Consider the following 19,538-nt stretch of genomic DNA (forward strand, 5'->3'; position numbering starts at 1 on the left):
CTGGGCGGGATCCGGGATGTCTGTGAGGTGCTCATTGCGTTTTGTCCCTGCAACATCATTAGATTCCGAATAAGCTTTCGCTATATATATATAGAGAGAGAGAGAAAAAGAGGGAGGGAGAGGTCAGATCGTTGGTGATTTGCCCCCCCCCCCCCCCCCCTTAATCGAGAAATAGTTGGTAGGTCACTGTGCCCACTGTAAAAGCCCCATATAATATAGTTTGCAATCGCTTTCATAAACGTGCTCCGAAAGTCCATTTTACTGCCTTGAAATGTATTTTTGGCTGCTCCAAAAGAGGCTCCGAAATGGCATGGGCCAGTAGCATCACTGTAGTTGGTGTGTACGTCACGTCACATAACAATGATTTCCTTAAAAAAAACTGAGAGCATGTGCGTAAACATGCAGGAACGGAACACGTGAATAATTGTCAACTGTACCACTGTCCCTTGCGTGTGTCATATCGTATAGTAGTAAGAAGTTTCTCATATAAAGCAGGAGTGCACCAGTTTCCCCCGTGTTGTACTGCCTACGGGAGCAGCCCATGTTGTAATGGATTAGCCTTTGCGCCATAAAACCCTGTATATCATCATCATAAGGTTGTAATGGAGCAGATTCTAACATTTCTTATGTTATGCCATTGCTGCCGCCATACTATTGTCATCGCCTTGCTGCTGTTGTAATGCATGCTTGTGTCTCACACACAATTGGTCGATTGTGTTGCTAAAAAGAATGACATCTAGGGGACATATTCTGCGACGATGGCCTCGGCAATACTATCGCTGAAAGTGATCGTCGCAGAATACGTCCTCTCCAGTTCTATGGTGACATGCATCTGTGCACCTCTCCGGTTTTTGCATTTATATCTGAGATGTGGCTACCTGGCAAAGAGCGTCTGTATGTCATGCTTCTAGGGTCTTTCATCTGCTGACTGCGTGTCAAGTGCTTTCTTCTGTGAAGGTTGTCCAATTACAATATGCAACTGGGGAGTGGTTTCATCTTCATGACCAGGAATTTTTGCCACTTTGCTCATTGAGGAGCATGAATTGGTTGTGACAGTCGAATTTGTTTGTTGCATATTTTGAGTGGATTGCATCCCACTCTGCTGTAGCCAGGTGCATATTCACTGATTTAAAAACCAGCTGTCCATTTTGCTGTCAAACTGCCTTCCAAGTAAACTGGCATTACATAATTTCAAAAGGGGTCTGTTAAACTGCAAAAGATGAACCTTTGATTAAGTACTCAGAAAGAAACAAATGGCACTTCAAAATGTTGGCACACACCACTTCATACCACTTTGCTACTACAAGTTGGTGCATCAATTTCCTAATTGTACTAATCACAGTAACTCTTGCCAGTTGATTCTAACACGTAAACATTTTGTGGGCTGAGTTGATTGGAAACCTCCTTGTGCAATTCACTTGTAATTCTTAATAGCTTTGTTGCATTAAAACTGTTCTTGAGATGAAACTATGCAATTGTGGCACCTGTACTTTTTCTTTTTTCTTTAAAGGGATGGGATCGTCCTTGAACATAGAAGAAGAAGTGGAACTTGTTGATGAAAACGATGAATCTCCATTAGGTATGTGCTCTTGGCCTTTGTAGTCTTTCGTGGTTGTCTCATTGGCATTTTATGCCACATTTTATTTGAAAATAGTGTTAATTGTCCTTTTTTTTTTTTCACCCAGTAACATGTGCCATTCAAAGCCGAACTTCATCTGAGCACCCTTCTGAAACAGAGGATGGCTCTGGAGGCCTTCCTGACGATATTGAGGCAGCAAGTATAGCATCCTGTGATGGCGAGGACTCTGATTTCTCAATTGCCAGTACAGCTCCTACACACCTTCTTGGTGAGTTTATGATAGTGCTGCCACAGCTCACATTATGATGAAGCATATCCTTTCTTCTCAAACCACTTCCTTTGCGTACCAGTTGGTTCAAAGCAGGCATAGGTGTGGGAATGTCATATTCATTGATCACTGCTGTGAACTTCATCACCTCCAAATGCAGCTCCATCCAAGGAAATGACATCAGCACTTGGAGACCATCTTAAAAGCAGCAGGACCACTTATTACCCAATTTTTCTTATTTATTGCATCTTGCCACAATAATGGGCAGAAGCTTCTGATTGGGAAGCGACAGTATTGAATAACTTGTGTTCAGTCAAATTGTTTATAATAAACTAGAAATTACAGAAACTAGAAGTAATTTCTTATCCCTCTTACTATAATTTACACCCTTTCATATTCTTGAAGAAAGGTAGCTTGAGACTACATGGTTTGATTATAATATTTAGTACAAATATAAAGGCGCATCTGTAAATGTATTTGTATATACTATGTGGGAATCTTGTACGAATGATACCACACACATATCTCTGATTCAAGAGTATCTGAAAAAGAGTCAAGATTCACAAAGTGCGCTTCGGAATGAAACAGACGTTGACAGCTGACCACAACTTCATTAAACAATAACACTGTTCATGACTTCTATAAAGCTTACGGCTGTTTTTAATTCTTATAATGCTTTCTTCTTTATTTAGCTTTAGACAGTCCCATGCGTCGTCCTTGTTCACTAAAGAAATTGGACCTGAAGGCAGAAGAGGAGGGCATGTGGGATAAGGTCTCCATCAACTCTTCTCCTGGCTTCAAGGTGGAATTTGTGGTGAGCATTATAATGCTTTCTCATAGTTGTTTCCAAAATATGATCATTCATGGCTGTGTCATACCTGCCAAATCTCTCGGATTACCTGGGAGATTCCCTGATTTGGAACATTTCTTCCGGTTGTATGGTTGACAGGAAAATCTCCTGGAAATTGCTGTTGTGTCCCGTTCCTGCGTCCAGCGCTTTGTCAGACTACATTGGCAAAAAAAAATACAACCTCATCTAATCCATTTAGAAGTTCATTGTTAAGCGCAAAACATTGTTATGAAAGTTGTAGGGAAACCCTATACATGCCCTATTTCGTTAACCGCATTTAGTTAGCCAGCAAATGCCGCCTTCCGCAACTAGCAACACTAGACTCTCCATCGTTCTCCTCGGCGTAAGCCGCTCTGGCATTGTGTAGGCCTACGTTCAGTCATGTTTTTAAAAGCAAGGAGCGCTAGCACAAAAAGTATCAAGTCTTTTTAATGTAGTGCTCAACCGAAGCGACGCTGGGTATTTTGTTGATACCACAGAGCAATGCAGAGTGCGAGCGGCAATTTAACATCGTGAAAAATACGAGGACACAGTGCCGCGAGTCTATGTGTCGCTTGTTCAAGATGCTGGCAAACGACAACCTCGCAAAATGTGAACGAAATGTAATTTCTCACAATCAAACATTATCTGAAGAATTTTTGAACACCCGCCGTGGCTGCTTAGTGGTTATGGCATTGCGCTGCTAAGCACGAGTTTGCGGGATCAAATCTAGGCCGCGGCAGCTGCATTTCGTTGGCGGCGAAATGCAAAAACGCCCGTGTGCCATCCATTGGGTGCACGTTAAAGAACCGCAGGTGGTGGAAATTAATACGCAGTTCCCACTACGGCATGCCTCATAATCAGATGGTGTTTGTGGGACGTAAGACCCGAGAATTTATATTAAATTTGAAAGAATTTTTTAAGGCAAAATCAGCAACAACGAAATACTTGCAAAAGTGAGACCTTGATGGTCATGTGGTCATTGGTATATCTGTAAATAAAATTGTAATGATGTTCGCCAGGCAGTACTTCAAAATATTGACAGTGAGGTAGAGGGGGTTGTGTAAACTGACTGACCAGAACTCCCGGATTTAGTTTCTCCGCCGAACTTGGCAGGTATGCTGTGTGTGCAAGCACTAGCTTTATTGATGCCTATGTAAATATACATGGTACATAGTTTATGCTGTATACATTTTTTGTTTATTTAAAAGGACACTAAAGACAAACACGTAATCAGTTTCAAATCATGAGGTGTCCTTTCCAGATGCTGTTTCATTTATTTGGCAGAACATGTTGGATTATTACAACCAAAAAAATTAAGGTTAAAGTTTACGCACAAACGGCAGCACTGTTGTGTCAGTCTGATCAGTGTGATGTCACGGATTTCAATGCTGTCTTCGCATGTTTGGGTCATTTCTGTGGGAAGAAAATTCTTTAAACTCACTAGGCTGAGTGTTTGCTTCTTTTAGAAAATACCATGTAATCTTTGTTTATTGAAAAAATTTTAACTAGTCCCAAGCAGAGGCATTCCAAATCCGTGATGTCACTGGCAACCAGTGCTGGATCTTTAACGGGCCCCTCACCAGGCCACATAGCAAATTCTGGTTATAAGCTGGAAGTTGTTACGTGACCTCTAAGGAGTGTTCTACCTCCAGAATTTTTCAAGTTAGTTCATTAATAGGAGAGGTAGAAATATTTGAAGGGCCAGGAACCCATGATTTCAGGAGGCAAGCATCACTGCCAACTTAGACGTTCTCTCCACTTGCCCCCTCTAGCCCCTGCAATCGAAATTGCTTCCCTGCATTCTCTCATACCGGAGCTGGAGGATTGCGTGACTTATACTCTCTCTATTGCGTTTTTGCTAAGTGGCACACTTCTGGTGACGGTCTCACGTGTGTGCTGTTGCGTTTGTCTCATTTCGTGCAGCTCACAATTTTGCACGCTCTGCACTAGAACAGCTGATTAGCGGTATAAATCAATGCCAAATGTCAATCAAAGCGGATGGAAGAGCTTGATCACACATTGTAACCCGGTAGAAAATGGCAGATATGTTCTCTGCACGCACGACTGCACGACGTGGGAACAAGTGGGTGAAACGGGTGCATGTCCCTCTTGCTACGGCATGAAGTAAAACAAAGACTTGCAGACATTTGGTTTGTAGGTTTTATTATTTCTCTCAACTTTAAATCATCTATTGAAGCAAGAGATCAAACAAATAACTGATGTTGCCTTGAATAATTCTCGAATTCGCATGTCACGGTGAGTGGCGTCACAGCACTGCAGTTTACGTAGGCGCCCACAAGGACAAGGGCACACGGCGTTTGGTTTGAAATTTCAGCTCTTTTCGCGGAGTGTACTGGCATAATAGCTAGTAGACATGATCATTAGCGCGCATTGTATGCACTACGTTTGTAAGCTCAAGATGGCCAGACCTAGTGAGAGGCCCAACACTTCACAAGCCATGGTATGCTGCAAAGCATTTCGTGGGCAGACGACTTTTGCACTGCTGACACTGGTTCGTCGTGTTTTTCTTGCACTATGCCCACTTCCCCCCGAGTCGCTGAGATGATGTAATGGCCATCAGTTTTCCTATCCTCCCGTCTCGGATGAACCCGAGGTCCAGGCCGCACACTGATTCTCAGCTTGAGGTGCAGCAAGCTAGGACATGACGACGTCCCGCCGAAATGCTATGTGCGTCATGGTGGCATCAGTTCCTTTGTGAAGCTCGCAGTGGAGGAGCCATCCTGCGACGACAGCCATGTTCAGACCATTGCTGAAAAGGTTCCACCACCATTTTTTGCTTCGAAGTCTTCGGCGGTAACTTCTGAGGAGGCGTTCACAAACATCTACTCCCCCAACGCCCTCACTGTATTTGTTGATCAAATATGGTAGAGGAATGTCTACCCTTTTGTTTGCGCGTCGTGAGAAGCGTTTTGCAGTTCCAAGAGGCTCATGGCAGAGGTGGTTTGAAGAAACTGTGACGACTGCATTGTCGTTCCACCTGCATGTGTAGACCACCCCGTCACACTTGTAGTGGAAAGAACCTCTTTCCTCTCCTCCGACGTCTTTCAAGCTATTCAGTGGACAACCACCGGTTCTTGTATCGCGTACAGTCCCCGTCACTCGAATCCCCTGATCAGCCAGTTTCGTCAGGAGACTGTGCGAAGTGAAAAATTTATCAAAGTAGACTTCGTTCTGTTCAAGGGCGGGCCGGACAGATGCCATATTGCCAACAACCCTCAGCCCGAGAGGTGCCCTTCTCGTCCTTCTCGTTTCTCCCGCATATATTTCCATTGCATAGGGGTATCCATTCGAAGAGCACATCATCCATATCTTATACCCAAATAGAATAGGTTTACCGCGAATGAACATTTTGCACGAGTGGGGGCCATAATAGGGTACCATTGACTGGTCGATGCTGAGGCTTTCGTGGAACATTCCAAACTGGAGGAAACATTTGAAGATTTCGTCGTAAAACGGCTGAATCTTTCCCATCTTCTCGCCTGCTCTCAACTGAGTGTTGCCCACTATATGAAAAAAAAAACCTTTTCAGCTGCCGGAACCTATAGCGGGCCATCACTGTCGCAACTAAAGGCATACAAAGATCTTCTGCGGTGCTCCAATACCAGTCCTCAGATCGAACTGAGTGATATCTGCTCAAAAGCAAGCGAACGAAAAAGAAGAAAAATAAGGCGAAATGCACGCGCGTGTCTACGCTGGTTTGACACCGTAAAACGCCAATGTTCCAAAAGTGGAACATTCGCATAAAACTCTAAAAACTGAAAACTAGAGTGTCTTTATTATTTTTTATTTTTTGGCCCAGTAATACCTAACCATATGCCGATATTTTAGTTCTGCTTTGCTCGTTGAACATTACTTTTTTCCTGCGAAATAATTCAACAAACGTATGGCCCTGAAGGAACGCAAAATATGCCTGTTTGTGAGCATTTATCCAAAGCTTCTAAATAGGTTGATAATAAAAATTTTAATTGCTATGTTTTCTACATGTATCAGTGAGTATGTGAAAACAAAAAGAAAAAACTGTGATAGATGGGGAAGAAAATAAAAAAATCAGGTTTTGTATGTTCCAGTTTTGGAACATTGGCAAGTAAAAGGTTAAGATAGCCTCACCACCTGTCTTGTTCTGCCATTTTTTCTGGCTTACTAGCTCTCCGCACGCAGTAAGACTGACGTTTTGGGTGTTTCAAAAGCTTGATTTATAAACCTAGGTTAACGTAGTATATGCCTCTGTTTCCCTTGAAGAGAATCCTTTATGCTTGGAGTTTTAGCTTTTTGTCACATAGTAGATATGTTGTAGCTACACACAGCGCTCCCAATGTTGTGTTGCTGCATTTCTATTGCCTCGGTCTCTTTTCTGCTGCAGTTTCATGATGTCAAAAGGGCCATCATGTGCAAATTCTTTTCACTTTATTGCACATGACAACCATTTGTCACATTGAGTTTTGCCATTACTTATTCCACTGTAAGCTCCTGACTTTTGTTTGCACATTTGTACAACTTCTCCCACTGGCTGTGCCAGGCTACTTTTTTAAATGTGTGTGTTCAATTTGGAAAGAAATCCACTGAGGACTCACTTGTTTCAGGGAGCTGTGAGGTATTAAGATTTTTTTTATTGTTTACTAGTTGATTGTGTTGTAAAGTAGATAAGAACATAACAGATGGCTGGCTTTCAGAGACAAAGCTGTTTCGTTTCTATTTGGAAGCTGACCTGATTTACAGAGAATCTTTGTAGATAATATGCACATTTCTCTGAACTAGATTGGCATAGGTCAATATTGTCTATGATTTGCTTGGCTGAAAAGCATCAAAGTAAAACAGCTTTGTTTAGTTATTTCTTAAAGCAACCCACATTTATTCTTAGGTCGTAGGCTGTGACTTTACAAATGAATCATAATTGAAGATGAAAATGGTTTTTCAAATAATTATCTCAGCAACATAAGTAGGGCACACATGTACGGCAAAAAAAAGAGCTATGAAAGGGAGAAGACTTCTGTTGGCTTGTGCGCAGCTGGGAAATCCAGGTTCATACCGCGATGCGGATGTGCCCCTCAAGTACTGCGCACGCCTCCTTGCGTCCAATTTCCTCCTGACGGGCACCAGTGGGGTGCTGATGCCTGATGCGAACGTGCGGGTCAGCATGAAAGTGCTGGCCGTGGGCAGCCTGACCCGTGTGCTGCTGTTGTACCCTCCAGCCCTCTTCCTTGACCTACACGTCACCCAAGTGCCCGATGAAGGTGGTTATATGTTTGCTTTGTTTGCTGCAGTAGTCTGGCAAGCCTAGGTATATACAGAAAACATTAGAAAGGGGGCAAATTTGGCATCTTCTGTAGCTATTTGTTCTGAACTCCTGCTCTGGTCTACATGCATTTTTACATATCTCTAATAGTCTGCATATAAACGAATTAGTGTGCGTAAACAAGACTTATTTACCGTGACAGCCATGACACACAAAGAAAATAAAAGTCAAGAATTTCACATGGGGCACACAACACAATTCATATATACAGTTACACAGATACTATATTTACTCGCATAATGAACACACTTCCCACTTTTCCATTCACGAAGTGTGTTTTTTTTCTTTTCCTCGCATAATGAACGCACCCTGAACTTGCGGCTATGAAGTTGGAGAAACATGATACGATTCGGCATCCGATACGCCGTCCGGCGGGTACGATTGTACCGGACGCCGTATCGGACGTCGAATCGTACCGTGTTTCTCCTTCTTTTATTGCGATAGCAAATAGATGGACACTCCAAGCACATTTTTGTCGGCGCCGACGATTGCGGCTTAATCTCCTGCGTTCTAGGGAGGCAAGCGTGGAGGAAACGCGCCGTATTCTGTTGCGCACTTGGCGCCGGGGGGAGGGGAGCGGCGCAGCAACTACACATTGCGCGACCGAGCACGCCCTATCTTGAAAGTGATCTGCATCGAGGGCCGAGTCCAGGTGGGACGGCGGCTTATACCATTGTGTGTGCTCCGTTCTCGCCGCTCAGTTTGCGTTGAAGCGATACACAGTGCAATGGTCGCTACGCTTGCTGCTTGCTCACGCCAGCGTTTTGACAGTGAGTGTCCGCGGTCATCGAGTGTGATGTATTCATGTTTGCCTGTGCTTGTTAATTTACATAGTTAGCGAATGTTTGCAAGTTTAAACAGCTGATAAAACTACTATCCTCACTTCGTATATCTGTCTATGCATTTGCTATCGCAATCAATCGTTCGCCTTTCGGCGGAAACTATTACTTTTTTAGAGGTGGCTGCAGAAAAAAAATTGCTCAAAACTTTACCCTGCATAATGAACGCACTCCCCAACTTTGCGAATATTTTTGGGAAAAAAAAGTGCGTTCATTATGCGAGTAAATACAGTGTGTCACTTATTGCTATTAGCCACTTCGACATTGTCAACCTTTACATTAACTCTATACAAGAATATGCTGCATGTAAAAATGCAATTATAGGTAATTGCATATCTGATGCAACCATGAAATTCTTACTTTAGGAAGCTCTTTTCTAATTAAATTTGTCATTAAACAAAACGCTGAAATTTCACTGAGGAAATTATGCCAGTGTGGGCCATAGTTCTCGCAGACAGCGCTGCCACGTGGGCCGTGTCAGTCCTCATTGAAGTTGATCTACATAGAAATTTTTAGTCCAATCAAAAACAAGGGTGAACCTTGCAGGATCAAAGCCATGTGTGCTTGAAGATAACTTGTGGATCATTGCACATTAAGTTTGATCTGCTCTGACTCAAGCATACTTGAAGGGGTCCTGAACCACCTCTCGGGCTTGGTGAAAAAACAGTCCGCAGATAGCATACGGCCATGTTTTGGCCTCAGCCAAGTTTTGGCCTCAGCCAAGTTTTGCAGTTGTGCGTGGCACATGGAGCTCGCAAGCAAAGGGCAAAGTCACCTTTCTCTCAAACGCTCTCTTTTCAACAGAAGCCTGCTTCTCACTGTTTTCTGGACGCTTCATTTCTTAATATAGCAGATTCCCATATGTAGCTGCTATTGGCCAATAGCTGACGTCAATCAAGAAGGGTGTTTGGATCAGTGCACTTCTTCTTACTGTTACTGTGTATATTTATTGACGAAGTTTAATGAACAGGTTGAAGTAAGCGAAAATGTGCTCTCGAATTTCAGTAATACAGTATAGACCACTTATAACGTAACCGCTTATAGTGCAGGACCAGATGTAGTGCGGTCTTTTCAGACTCCCGTTAATTTTCCCATAGCACTCCATGTATACACGTATCGCTTATAGTGCAGTTGCGGGAAACGAAATACCGGTTACAGTGCGGCTGCCTGGGAGTACGGAAGTCAGCGGAGACGGCGAACGCTCCCCTCAAACGGGCGCCCCAAGGAGTGCTCGAGGAAGAAAGAGAGACGAAGTGGAGGAGAAGGGCACGTGGTGCGAACGAACAGCCAGTGAGGCTGAAACCAGAATCTTGAGTGCGAGTCGTGAAATATCACGGCGCGCATAGCGAGCGAGGGCCACAAAACTGCCAACCGGCCAACGGTTGCTTCACGATAACGGCAGTAAACAAAACTTCAGGGAGCGGGCGGCGCTGGCACGGCACGGCGAAGGGCGCACGCAGAGACCATTGAATGTGAGGGAGGAGGGCGGCAGGGAAGCGGATTTCGCCTCAGCAACTCTGCCACTTCGGTGGCTCCCCTCGCTCTCCCTCGTAACTCCCTCACTTTTGACTGTCGCCGTGCGCGCCCGCCGCTGTGCAGGCGCTGCCGCTCCAGCTGGCCCGGCGCCAGCTCCCCGAAGTTTTGTTTTCTGCCGTTATCGGGAAGCGGGCATTTGCCGGCGTGGGCAGTTTCGTTGGCCGGTCTGGGACAGCGCCGCTGCTTCCCTCTGCGCCGTAGCCGCAGCGTGCAAGGTCAACACGTGACTAGAAAGTAGAGGAAGTATAAAGGAGAAAGAAGGGTTCACTGCGATTTTCTACGCGTGGCTACGGTAGCATGGCTGAGACGTCGGCACGTACACGTTTTTTTTTTCTTGCGCAGCATTGAGGGGTCTCTCCTAAGCTTTTACTCTATGGCGGTGCCGGAGCAATGTCGGTCAGAGGCGCCGCCGCGTGAATTATTTTGAATTAACGAGATTCGACTGTAAATTGAATGCAAACATTCTAGCCGCATTCCTCGACTGTCACATACGCATGGCAGCTCGGTGCACATGTTTTGCATATGTGCGGGCCTTGAAAATTGTTGCTTTGGTTATAGTGCGGGTATTCGTGACTCTGGCGACTTACGTTATAAGCGGTCTACACTGTAATTACATACTTCCAGAAGAAGCCGACTATCGTCTGCTCACACCACGCTTGGCTGCGGCCGCCCGTGTAGGAATTACACTTTGGCCATCCTGCTTATCGGTGTCATAGCCGTCGTGTCTCACTAATTTTGACTAGTTTTGAACGCTCAACTAGCCTCAAACCACGTGAAACTAAAGATCAGACCACACACACGCTTTCCAGTGCTTGCTCACTCCTGGGCCCTCTTGGTTGGACGCATTGGCAGACTGATTGATAGCGCTTCAAAAATGCGAGAGTTGGATGTGGCTACTATCCATCCGTCAAGTTGGTGAAGGACAAAGCCGGTCCACACCACATATCACAGTCAGACTGGAGCATATGAGCGAAAGCACGCACTCAAGCGCTGTAGTGCACAAAGCAAACACTGCGCATACACACTACAGTTGCATGTAGCTGCGGTCTGCTATGTAGCGTAGATGCCGCTGGTGCCACGACAAGTCCACTGGCTAAGCGCACTGCGGCTCACTGAGGACAACCACGTTTGGCTTACGTTTGGCGCGTCATAGGTGCTAAAATCGAAATCAGTGGCATCTATGTTAACATCCAAAATCAAAGTTGAACTGCGTGCCACGGTTGCATTCAGTAGGCGGAGCTTTGTGGGCACGCCCCGCTCCGCCGTTGCCTTCGCAGTGCAAGGCATTGAAGAAGGATAGAAGCACCTCGAAGGATGTCTTTGATTGCCAATAACTCCGCTTCTGCTGAACGTATTGAAGTACTTTTTGTGGCAAAGTATTTCTGAAATAGCCTATTTTAACTTCAAATGCCTTTCTCCACTTCGATAAAAAGTGGTTCAGGGCCCCTTTAAGAGTGTGTGACAGATGTATACGAAGCAATGCAACACCCGGTCAAAAGCCAGCTGCTGCAGAACCAGGCATAGGATGTGGACTTCTTTGGCCTGCTTACTAATTTACTTATTATTGCGATAGCAATTATACGGACACTCTAGGCGAAATTCCATTGTCGTCGTCGTCGCCGTGAGGTTCTGTATAAAGTCGACGGCTAATAAAGTTGTCGCCTCATGCCATACGCTGCATGTGCGAGTGAAAGCATGCGACAGTGAGCCGGCAATCGCGGCTCGTGCACACAAGGGTGGGAAGCGGGAAGGAAGCACAGTCTTCCAGTTGCGCACAACACTCTGGAGCGAGTGTAGGGAGGTGGAGGGGCCGCCTCTTACTGCGGCCTTGCGTTCCTGTCGCGCCGGAAGTCTTCGGGGGGAGGGTGGGCAGGTGGAGGGAGCACGCTTTACTGCGGCCACACACTCCCGCCGGGCCAGAAGGCTTCGGGGGGAGGGAGGGCTTTCGCAGATGGCTTTCAAGATACAGCCAAGCGAGCGCCTGCTCGCGCTGCTGTATCTTGAAAGCCATCTGCGGCGGGTTCAGAGTCTGTCTGCCCTCCCTGTGTTTTCGCGGCTAAGATCGCGTTGATGTGAGCGCCGGCACGAAGCGCAATTGGCGCACTGCTGCTGCTGCGCTGAATCACTCCAGCATTTTGACAGCCAGTTTCCACAGTCATCGAGTGAGATGCGTTCATGTTTGCTTGTGCTTGCGTGACACCATGCTTGCTAATTTAGTTAGTGTGCCTATGTTTACAAGTTTATACGGCAAATAAAACTACTATCCCTACTTTGTATAGCTGTCCACTAATTTGCTATCGCAATTGATGCTTCGCCTAACGAGCTAAACTGCGTCTTATTTATTTATTCATTTATTTATTTATTTATTTACTTATTCATACATTCAACGCCTGTAGGCACTACAGAAAGGAGTGGTAACAAAGTAGAAAGAAATGTACAGACAGCTATATAGAAAACAAATATAAAGTTATGGCGTGGTAGGTTGCTGTTTTGAATAAAGATGAATCTGCGATGTGAACGATGGAAGCAGAAAGGTGATTCCATTTCCACTCAAACATTTTGTGTAAGAGTGGTCAGCTTTTGGCCATAAAGGAATTTTAAAGTTCTGTTGAGGTTCCTAGCACTGTCACAGTGGTGCTAAAAGGGACAATATTTAGGGAAAATATTTAGGGATGGGCGAATAGTGAATTTGAGGTTCGAAGTGAATTCGAAGCAAATAGTGATTTGGTCGAATAATTTCGAATCGAATAGTTCGAATAGTAAATTCACATATTACAGTAAAACCTAGTTAATTCGAATTTCACGGGACCGAAAAAAAATGTCCGAATTAACGGAATGCCGAATTATCAGGGTATCCAGAAAACAATGAGCAAATGCTTACTACGTCAGCACGATTTTATTAGTGTAATGGATGAGCAAATCCTTTTGCTATTTTGCACAAAAGCAGTGCAGAAGCTGCAATTCTCATCATCTCGTGACTGATTGGCTCTCGCAGCGGCGATCGAGGCCTCGCGACTTCCTTCGCTGCACGGCCACGGCGCGCACCATTATTTGCGACACGCTTTGCACTACCGCGCGCACATCTCCACTATTTTTTCGCCAGTAAGCTGACCGCCAACAGATCGCTCGTCCATCGCGATGTAGCCGGTGCTCTTCATCCTCGACAGCTTTGCACCGAGTCAAACTGAAATAACTGTTTGTCGCATCTGCGGCCGCTGTCGACGCGATTATGAACGGCGACTTTGTGGTGCTTAAGGCACGCGGCCGACGCACGCACTGAGTCAGAACGAAACTACCATTCGCTGCAACAACTGCAGACGAAATCGCGGTCGCTATCTATGCGATCATGGTTGGCCACTACGCAGCTTTTTAGGCACGCGGCCGACGTGCATATTGAGTCAAAATGAAACTACTTTTGCCGCAACGGCTGCGGAATAAACCGCCGCAGCTATCGGCGCGATCATGGATGGCGACTATGAAATCCCGCGGCCAACGCGTTATGCGCAGCAGTAAACACAATAAAGGCACAAATAGGCACAAAGGGTTCCGTTGTTTCTGTCATTCACGTACGACATGGACATATGATTTCGGCTGATGACTATGGCGATGCGGACTCCGCAGCTTCGTTTCGGTTGTACGCTAGCGCCATTTCTGCTCTTTTCCTTCGCATATTTCCAGCTCTTTAATGCAAAAACGTATAGCCTTCGAGATTTATGGCTGATGTATGGCAGCCATGACATGAAGCTTAGCCTCCGAGATGTGTACCGGCCGTCCGTGCCTTCTGGCTGCCTATTTGGGAGCGCCGAATAATTCGAAAATATGGAATCCTTGAATTCGAATCGAAGCAAAAACGAATATAGAATTATTCGATCGAATATTCGGACAATACCGAATATTCGCCCATCCCTAAACATATTAAGTCGAGCTAGAATGAAAGATTAGGCTTCTGTGATAACAAATTCGTCATTTGTAGCAAGAACAGAGCTTTCATAAGCGAGAAAATTATGAAGATTGTAAATTGGAATGGAAACACCTATTTTGGACTATGTAACATCCTGTGTAATGTCGGCACTGGCTGATTCGCAAAAACTGGCAGTGGGGGAGGTCATGTGGGGATTACTTCAACTTGTTCACTTTGGCACAGCGATTTAAAGTGAGTAGCAGCGGACCCTTCGGTGACAACTTGCTACGCAACAAAATCATATACAGTGTAGACCGCTTATAACGTAAGTCGCCGGAGTCGCGAATATCCGCACTATAAGCGGTACCGCACTTTAACCAAAACAATGATTTTATTGCGTTAGTAATTATATAGACACTCCAGGTGCATTTCTGCCGTCGCTATTGCTATGAGGTTTCGTATGAAGTCCAAGGGCGATAAAATCGTCACCGCGCGCAGTATGCTCCATGTGCGAGTGAACGCGTGCGAGGGTGAGCTGGTGATCGCGGCTGAATCTCGCGCACGCAAGGCTACCGGGGGAGGGGGGGTATCTTGAAAGCCAACTGAGACTGGGTTTTCGCGGCTCAGTTCACGTTGATGCGAGATGCAGCACGAAGGTCAATTTGCTCGCTGCGGCTTCTTCACCCAACGTTTTGACAGCGAATTTCCATGGTCGTCGAGTGCGATGTGTTCATGTTTGCTTGTGTGAGCGACACCATGCTTGATAATGCGCAGAGAGCCACGGCAGTGGACGCGCTTTGTATCCGGTCCTGCACTATAAGCGGTTACGTTATAAGTGTTCTATACTGTATTGGCATACAAAACAATGATAGACTCCTAGGTGAATATCTATCCATCTAACTCTGCTTAATATTTTCTTTTAGTGTCCCTATATACAAAGATGTATTGTCTTTTTCCACGTATAGCGCACCACCGTGTATAACCTGCACCCCCAATTACAGCAGCCCGAAAATAGAAAAAAAGAAATCAAGACATATAACACGCTGATATAACTGCATACAGCAACACTCACATCTTAGCAAAACAGTCTCAATTCGCGTATGCACGACATGTCCACATCGCATCATTGACCAGCGGCTATGTTCCCCCCCATTCGGCAATGCTAATAATCTTCAGCTTCTGCTGCGCTGTGAAGGACGGCTGTTTCTAGTTCACCAGCGCCGTGTGCATTATTTGCTCACTATTAAACGCAAAATGGTGACCCGTAAAGAGGAGGAGAATGAGCGACCATGAAGGAGGGAGGAAGGGAGCTTCAACGCACAGGGATGGGCAGGGGGAAGGGTTCCCTAGGAGATAATGAAAGTTTGAATTGTAGAGAACCTTGCCTTGAGATATGGCTTCACGGCAGCACTGCCGTGAATCCACACCTCAAGGCGAAGTTCACGTATAACCCACTGACTTCAATGCTAAATTTAAAAACTTTTTGGTGCGGGTTATACACGTAAAAATGCAATACTTGTCAAAGCTCTGATGTTTAATAAATGATGTCATAGGGGCATACTTACATATTTTTTCCATGTTTTCAGATGGCGATCAGAAAATATGGGATGTTCTTGAATTTGTGCATCATTCTGACCCTCAGCTTTGTGGCCAGACTGCCCTTCTTGTGGGTCACTACATTGGCCACACACTCAAGCTGGCAAGCCATGGTTGGAATTACTGGGCTCGCAAACAGACACGGAGGCCAGGTATTTTGTTGAGTTTGCAAAAAGTGATAAAGTTAATAATGAACCTTGCTGGCTCTAATATGTTCACTAAAAACACAGCCAGGCTCATTGCAGGGTTTGCTGCTGAGTCTTGTTTTTGTGTATTGCTTTATTTATCTATTTATTTAAAGACACCTTAAAGGCCCATAGAGGCATTGCGTAAGGGGGGAGATTACAATCAAAGATTATAACATATGCAATAATTAGAATACGTATGTGAATACATATACAAAAAATACAAGGTAAGAAATGTGTTAATATACAGTAATATAGTGTTGCAATATGTACAAGAAACAAACTGAATGCTTTTGAATGCGACAGCTCGTTCAACAACAAAATTTTACATAGTAAAATATAATCAATTGAATTGCAGAACGAGCGCAACATAATTAGGCTATAGCAAAACAGCACTTAATGCATAGTTGTGCATTACAGTAAAACCTCATTAATTCGGATTTCACGGGACCAAAAAAAATATCCGAATTAACCAAATGTTGAATTATCGAGGGTATCACGAAAACAATAAACAAATGCTTACTTCGTCAACACCTTTTTATTTACCGAATGAATCGGCACATTCTGTTTCTATTTTCCACAAACACAATGCGGAAGCTGCAATTCTTGTCATCTTGTGACTAATTAGCGCTCGCAGCGGCGAAGGTCTTGCGACTTCCTTCACAGCGCGGCCGCGGTGCACGTCTTCATCTGAGACAGGCTTTTCACTACCGCGCGCACATCCCGATTATTTTTTCGCCCGTGTCGCCAGGTCGCCACCCATCGTGATGTCGACGGTGCTTGTCATCCTCAACAGCTTTGCACTGAGTAAAAACGAAACTATTGTTTGTGGCAGCCGCGGCTGCTGTCAACGCGATCATGCAGGGCGACCTTGGGGTCGCACGCACTGAGTCAAAACGAAACTACTATTTGCCGCAACCGCTATCAATGCGATCATAGATGGCGACTACGCAGTCATGAAGGCACGTGGCCAACGCGGTGCTATGCTTGCCGGCGAACGCAAGGATAAAAGCTTTCAATGCTCAAATAGGCACGAAGCATTCTGGCGTTGCTGTCATTCTCATATGATTTCCACTGATGGCTATGGCGATGCGAACTCCGTCGCTTTGTTTCGGTGGACACTAACGCCGTTATGGCTCGTTTGCGTCGCACATTTGCGGCGCTTGCCGAGCTCAGAGTGTTGTCCAAATTAAGCGATGTGTGGCCAAATACATCTGAATTAACGAGTTTTATTGCATTAAATAATGCATACACCTCCTGGGACCAAAGGACGTGTCCGAATTAACAGGGGTCGAATTACCGAGGTTTTACTGTTATAACTGGAAAGGCAATGACAAAAATAATACGTTAGGTCATGTAGAGTTCTTTGAATAATGTGTTGTTAGAAGAAGCCGGAAATTTTCTTGGGCACTCTCATAAACTACGGTGTTAGGAAGGTCATTCCAAAGGCGAATGGCTCTTGGAAGAGTGGAGTAGTTAAATGAATTAGTCTTTCCGTAGATGCTAATGAAATTGAACCGATTGTACAGCTGTTGTAGCCTGCAATGAGCAGTTTCAAGAGGCAGAACTGATGGTGCTTTGTTATTGACATATTTATGAAATAATGATAGTAGGGCTATATCACCATGATCTTGCAAGGGCTGTAGTGAGAGGTCGATGTTAAATTGTGTTATGCTTTTGTTATAGTCAAAAGAATGTGAAATAAAACGCGCAGCCCTATTTTGTATAGATTCGAGTTTTTCGATCAAATATTTCTGATGGGGAGACCAGACGGATGCAGCGTATTCAATCTGAGGCCGAACAAACATTAGGTAAGCTAGTTTACGAATATCTTTAGTAGAATTATGTAACTTGCGGCGTATGTACCCTAATGATCTCGAAAAATTGGCACATATGTGTGCAATGTGCGTTGACCATGAAAGAGTCGAAGTTAGGTTAGCACCAAGATATTTATATTGAGTATCATGCAAAATAGCGATGTTATTTATGTGATTAAAAGACGTACAGTTAGTATGCTTGCGGCTAAAAGAGATAATTTTTACTTTTAGCAACGTTAAGCTTCATAAGCCAAGTATTATACCAAAGAAAAATAAGTTATACATCCTTCTAGAGGATTGTATGATAAGTGGCACACCTAATAAAGCGATAACGAATGCAGTCGTCTGCATAAATGCGCACGTGTGAGGAAATGTTATTCGATAAGTCATTAATGTATATTAGAAATGGTAACGGCCTAAGAACACTGCCTTGTGGTACATCTGAAGTAGCATGTGAAAGAAGAGAGGAAAAATTTTTAACTGCTGTGAATTGCTGTTGATGAGATAGTAAATTACGAAGCCATGTTAGTATAAAAGAATCTAATTGTTTCTGGTGTATGCTGGCTTTTTCTTCTTATTGTATCCCCATCACACACAAACTTCTGACAAGACCCTGAAGTGTTGTTTAAAGGGTCCCTGAAACAATTTTTGTTGTATGCCTAGACACAGAGGGTATCTCTCAAGAAATGCTTTCTCACAAGAATTTTGTGTCAGTGCATCATAGTAACGCAAATATGAGTTGTTAAACGTAACTCTCCCCTCAAGCCGTGGCATTTCCCCTTAACTTTTACACCATGCAGCCATCGCTATTTCCCGCCTCCTTCAAGCGAGTGTGTTCCTGCCTGTCTTTCTTACGCACTTTATATTGTTAAGCCTAGAAATGGAAGCGAAATTGAAAGACAAACTGTGTGCGGCCGATGCGGCGGCAGTACGGACAATGTTCATTGGCTTATTTTTTTTAATGCTACATGAAGTGATAAGAGACAAATGCCCCCACAGGCATTCGCCGCATTGCTGTGAGCGTATATGCAATCTACAAACTACAAATTAGGTGTTTCCGGTATTATTTCGGTTTGATAATTGCCTGATAATATGAAAATATCTAAGACGTATGTTTACGATTGTCTCTATATTACGCTCGTAAGATTTCTTTGTGGCCGTCAGTGGGGGGAAAAAAAAGTGCTGCCGCTGACTTATAAATGTGGTGAAATGGGCTATTTATAACGTTTTCGGTACTCTAGATTTTAAAAAATAATAAAAACGCGGGGAAAATTTGAAAAAAAAAAAAGTACATTCATTCGTGTGTGTCATTGAACCCACACTTTCTGCGTAGGAGGCAAAGACTGTACCACTACACCAAAGTCTAACTCTTAACTCAAGGTGGCGGCTTTCGAATGGCCGTTTTGACAGCTTGTAAATCATGTTCAATTTCCTTCCCGCCGCTTTTTTTTTTCCCGATCTCAGCTTGTTAGGATATTTTTCTGTTATCATTCTAAGCAAATTATATACAAAACATGGCTCTCTGACGAATACTGAACCTGCAGTTACCGCTGAAAGTGCGTTTCTTTTCGAAACTGCGGGTGAACACTGTTGACCAAGGAGGCTGGTGTTGACATTGACGTGCAGCGCTTGCGCCTTCTACAGCGTGTAGTCGCTGAAGTTTACTCCCTG

General features: G+C 44.5%; 1 protein-coding gene across 2 annotated transcripts in view; it reads left to right on the forward strand.

Moving 5' to 3' along the window:
• LOC119460239 (huntingtin-like) overlaps positions 1 to 19,538 on the forward strand; it is a 155,053-nt gene that overhangs the window by 20,540 nt on the left and 114,975 nt on the right. For both annotated transcript variants that reach the window (XM_049666594.1, XM_037721406.2), the window contains exons 9-13: positions 1,511 to 1,579; positions 1,686 to 1,847; positions 2,540 to 2,661; positions 7,706 to 7,931; positions 15,856 to 16,017. In XM_049666594.1, coding sequence (XP_049522551.1) covers positions 1,511 to 1,579; positions 1,686 to 1,847; positions 2,540 to 2,661; positions 7,706 to 7,931; positions 15,856 to 16,017 — 741 coding nt within the window. The remainder of the gene's footprint in view (positions 1 to 1,510; positions 1,580 to 1,685; positions 1,848 to 2,539; positions 2,662 to 7,705; positions 7,932 to 15,855; positions 16,018 to 19,538) is intronic.

The sequence above is a fragment of the Dermacentor silvarum genome, chromosome 1 (assembly GCF_013339745.2).
Source record: "Dermacentor silvarum isolate Dsil-2018 chromosome 1, BIME_Dsil_1.4, whole genome shotgun sequence".
NCBI classification, from domain to species: Eukaryota; Metazoa; Arthropoda; class Arachnida; order Ixodida; family Ixodidae; genus Dermacentor; species Dermacentor silvarum.